Source organism: Austrofundulus limnaeus, unplaced genomic scaffold (genome assembly GCF_001266775.1).
Source record: "Austrofundulus limnaeus strain Quisiro unplaced genomic scaffold, Austrofundulus_limnaeus-1.0 Scaffold332, whole genome shotgun sequence".
Taxonomy (NCBI): Eukaryota; Metazoa; Chordata; class Actinopteri; order Cyprinodontiformes; family Rivulidae; genus Austrofundulus; species Austrofundulus limnaeus.
In genome coordinates this window covers 57,141-62,011 of record NW_013952734.1, presented here as the reverse complement: position 1 = coordinate 62,011, position 4,871 = coordinate 57,141, and the positions used below count along the sequence as shown (strand labels likewise).

General features: G+C 43.6%; 1 protein-coding gene across 1 annotated transcript in view; it reads left to right on the top strand.

The window, feature by feature from the left end:
- Positions 1 to 4,871, top strand: part of LOC106527576 (FH2 domain-containing protein 1) — a 19,197-nt gene that overhangs the window by 9,641 nt on the left and 4,685 nt on the right. Inside the window, exons 2-8 of the mRNA XM_014022499.1 lie at positions 553 to 789; positions 822 to 931; positions 1,794 to 2,017; positions 3,467 to 3,569; positions 3,642 to 3,727; positions 3,796 to 3,896; positions 4,151 to 4,221. Of these exons, the coding sequence (XP_013877953.1) occupies positions 672 to 789; positions 822 to 931; positions 1,794 to 2,017; positions 3,467 to 3,569; positions 3,642 to 3,727; positions 3,796 to 3,896; positions 4,151 to 4,221 (813 nt within the window). The 5' untranslated portion in view covers positions 553 to 671. The remainder of the gene's footprint in view (positions 1 to 552; positions 790 to 821; positions 932 to 1,793; positions 2,018 to 3,466; positions 3,570 to 3,641; positions 3,728 to 3,795; positions 3,897 to 4,150; positions 4,222 to 4,871) is intronic.

Genomic DNA, 4,871 nt, shown 5'->3' with positions numbered 1-4,871 from the left:
CACACACACACACACACACACACACACACACACACACACACACAATCCTCTGGCTCTGTAGAGATGTAAACATCACAACAAACAAAAGTAAACAGGATCAAATCTTCAAATGTAAACATGAAGAAACGAGACACTGAAACAGAAGCTAAAAGAAGCTAAAAGCTAAAATCAGCTGAGTTAATGCTGACTCAGCRTTTTCTCTAATAGTGTACAGTCAGTGCTCACCTCCTTGTTGATGATAATAACTCAGTGTTTCAACGTAAAACATCAGAACCGACAGGCGTCAGCGCTGACTGGGTCGGGACGCTCCGGGCACGTCCGGTTGTTWGCACGACTTGATTGTAAATTTGATGGAAGAAGTCAGGCGAAAGGTTTGAGGTTTAGTTATGTAACAGCCTGAGGTGGACTCCACCTGTGTGTGATTAAATAACTAATCAGAGCAGGAATGTGGTCCAGACCCGGTCTGAGTCTGAGGCCACCAGTCTTCACCGGTTYACTGGAGCCAACAACGTAGTTTAAACCTCTCTTTAAATTTCTCCTTTTTTTTACCAGCTTCTTTTTAATCGTCGACCCGTCGACGACCTTCAGTGTCTCAAATGTAATGACTCATCATCATCATCATCGTCGTCCTGGTGACCTTTCATTTCGCTCCCGTCCAATCAGCTGTGGCGATGCACGTCATGAGCAGCGTCTCTCCGGCCGACGACAACGCTGTCGCCGCTSCGACGTCGCCTCCTTCTCCTTCAGGGCTTCCCCACATCTGTGAAAATGGACTGAGACCGCCAAACCATTCCCCTCCCCCTCCCCCTCCGTTACCCCCCCTCCCCCTCCCCCTCCGTTACCCCTCCATCCTGGTCTGAGGGATGAAGCACCAGACCTGAGGAGGAAGAGGGTCAGGAGTTTCTTCTGGAAAACCATACCAGAGGACCAGGTAGAGAAGCAGCTTTGACTTACCTCAAAACACAGATGTTTTTAAATTAAAGGAATCTCTGGATTTAACCTGATTCAAGATGGCCACCATGGCCCTAAAAACATGTACAATAGGTTGCCTTCAGGCCCAGACCTCCCTTGAAAAAGAGATCTGAGATCTCAATGGGACTTGCCTGGTTAGACAACAATCAATCAATCAATCAATCAATAAATGGCAACACAAGATTAGTAGACACAAAAACAGCTACAACTCAGTCAAATTTGCAGCAACAGGAAGCAAAACATCTAAAAACCAGTGGCAAACCTCTAGCTAAAGACTGAAATTAGCTAAAAGCTAGCTTAAAATAGTGGAGCATTAGGTAAAAGTAACAAATTGCTAAAAAATGTAGGGAAGGCATAGGTAAAGGTATCTAAGGAAAGGTCAGTGTTTGCTACTATTAGTAGCTAAAAGCTAAAGCTAGCTAAATGCTACCTAAAAGCCAAAATAACAAAAATTCATACTAAAAGTAGCAATAGAGTGGATAAAAGCTAAAAGTATCAAAAAGTTAGCTAAAAGTGGCATAAATGGCGCTAATAGCTACACGTAGCAGAAGAGTAACTGAAAGCTAAAGTTGCATTAAAAGACAAAATCAAATCCCGTAGCTGAAGCAGATTTCAAACTGAACACTATTTTTAAGGAACTGAAGAGATTTCAGTGTATTTCTATGAGAGGGAAATGTTTATAAATAAAGATAATTAAATTTAAAAGTAATAAAGCCACAAAACCAGAAGTATTTGGATTCATTTCCTAAGTTGCTAGAATAGTACAAAGTCTAGAAGTTGTTMAAAGATTGAATGCTGACTCAGCAACGTTTCTGTTCCAGGTGAAAGGTCATTTGAACCTTTGGACTCAGGGTCCAGGAGTTCAGCAGCACCAGTTTGATGCCCAGGAGATCGAGGAGCTTTTCGGTCAGAAGGACTGTCAATCAAAATACACGGCCCCGCCTACCAGAGGAGAGAAGAGCCGAGCCTCTTCTCGGTCTCAGGTCTCCATCCTGGACTCGAAGCGAGCACTGCATGTTGAGATTTTCCTCAAACAGTTCAAGAGGTAAACTGCTCCTAGATGTTTGGAGCACTTTAAAATGTGATCACATGTTTGTCCTGATAAGTCCGATATTTATCAGTTTTCTCTTTTTTTTTAATAAACATCCATGAGTTTTAAACATCCAAAGTTCCACACTACAGTCAGAGAGCTAAGGACCATGGCTTGATCACTAAGTGCTCACTGACAAGCCCCGCCTCCAGGACTGACTGGAAGAGATGATGGATGGATGGATGGATGGATGGATGGATGGATGGTTTGATGGATGGTTGGTTGGATGATAGTTGGTTGGAGGGATGGATGGATGGATGGATGATGGTTGGATGGTTGGTTGGATGGATGATTGATGGTTGGTTGGATGAATGGTTGGATGGATAATGGTTGGTTGGATGGATGGATGATGGATGAATGGTTGGTTGGTTGATGGATGGATGGATGGATGGATGATGGATGGATGATGGATAGATGATGGATGGTTGGTTGGTTGGATGGATGGTTGGATGAATGGTTGGATGGTTGATGGTTGGATGGATGGTTGGTTGGATGATAGTTGGCTGGATGAATGGTTGAATAGATGGATGATGGATGGTTGAATGATGGATGGTTGGATGGATGATGGTTGGTTGGATGGTTTGTTGGTTGGTTGGATGGATGGTTGATGGTTGGTTGGTTGGATGATGGATGGATGGTTGGATGGATGATAGTTGGTTGGATGAATGGTTGTATGGATGGATGGTTGGTTGGTTGGATGAATGGTTGTATGGATGGATGGTTGGTTGGATGGATGATAGTTGGATGGATGATGGTTGGTTGGATGAATGGATTGATGAATGGTTGGATAGATGGATGGTTGGTTGGTTGGATGATGGATGAATGGATTGATGAATGGTTGGATGGATGGACGATGGATGGATGGTTGGATGAATGGTTGGATGGATGGTTGGTTGTATGATGGTTGGTTGTATGGATGGATGGTTGGTTGGATGGATGATAGTTGGATGGATGATGGTTGGTTGGATGAATGGATTGATGAATGGATGGATGGATGGATGGTTGGTTGGTTGGATGATGGATGAATGGATTGATGAATGGTTGGATGGATGGATGATGGATGGATGGTTGGATGNTGGTTGGTTGGATGATGGATGAATGGATTGATGAATGGTTGGATGGATGGATGATGGATGGATGGTTGGATGAATGGTTGGATGGATGGTTGGTTGTATGATGGTTGGTTGGATGGATGGATGGTTGGTTGTATGGATTATGGATGGATGATGAGTATAATCTGATGTGGTGTAGCTCAGTGTAATCCTCATCATCAGTTGAAAAGATGGTGAAATTTCTTTGAACATGTTTTATTTATAAAAACTTGTTTAAACCTGAGGTGTCAGTTTTTACACTTTCACACATGTTTCATGCTGTTAATTAAATCCCCCCCCCCACCCCCCGCAGGTCCAATCAGACGTTAGTGGATGACATTCACCATGGCAACAGTGAGTCATTGGGGGCGGAGCCTCTGAGGGAGCTGCTGAAGCTGCTTCCAGGGAAAGACGAGGTGAAAACATGAACTTTCAGGAAAAACAAACTTTCTGTTTCTGTGTTTTTGTAACGTTTGTTTCTCCTGCAGGAGRAGAAGCTGAAGGCGTACCGAGGCAACGCCGCCGAGCTCTCATTGGCTGATTCCTTCATGCACCTGTTGATCCAGGTGCCCAGGTGAGTCAAAAACCTCTAGTTCAGGTTAACCTGTTTCTGCTCCTGGATTAACATCTGCTCCTCTGCAGTTACTTGGTTCGTATCCAGTCCATGCTGCTGAAGGAGGAGTTCCCAGGATCCTGTGAGGCCGTGAGGCGAGACTTTAACATCCTCCGCTCAGCCGTCAAAGGTAAAACTGTTTAATCTTAATCAGATTAGCTCTGTTTGTAACCTGGATTGTAATAAAATAAACCACAGGATGGTTTGTTAGGAAGCTGTCTGAACTTCCAGCTTGTTTCCAGAGGTGCAGAGTGAGAACATCATGGCTCCTCCTTCACGCCTGCAGTATTTTTAGCATCGTGTGAATCTGCTCCTGAGCTGCTAACTAACTCCGTCAGCCCCGTGCTCCTCCTCACTCCTCCTCCTTTTCTCCCCCTCATCCAGAGTTAATGTGCTGCACGGAGCTCCACGCTGTTCTCCACCTGGTGCTGCAGGCCGGAAACATCCTGAACGCTGTGAGTCGGGATAATCAGAAAAGGACGGGGATTCATGGGCRGTAAACAGAGGAGAGGATTAAACCTGTTTAATGTTGCTTAAAACAGCCTGAAACATTAATCTGGTGTGTTTTTAAACTGTGGGGTCCTAAATTAATCTGGTTGTTGCACAGATTTGATGAAAACTTTGATGAAGTCTACTTGTTTTAAGAAAATGCAAAAAAACAACAACATTTTTTAAAATTTTAAGTCAGTTTAGGAGGATAAATTAAAACTAAATTAAATTATTTTCCTTCCAACAATCTGTGTGCCAACTCTTTATGTTCCTAATCTGCAGCCCTCCTCTCAGCAGACCAGCTGATATTTTCTTCACTGCTTTCACAAAAATAAATCCACAGCGTCACTCGTTCTTTGTTAACCGTCCCACAGACCTGACAGCCACATTAACATGACAATACAGACACACTGAAACACGGACAATAACCGTCATCGTACAGAAACACCAACAAAACATGATAAAAACAAAGTGAACAATGTCAGAAAACTGTGTTTGCAATGAATGATCAGCAGCAAGAAAAATAAACTACAGCTAAAATCATGGACGTAATTTGCTGGGGGGGTTAGGGGGGTTATGACCCCTGCAATAATTTGATCCAGTCAATATACCCCCC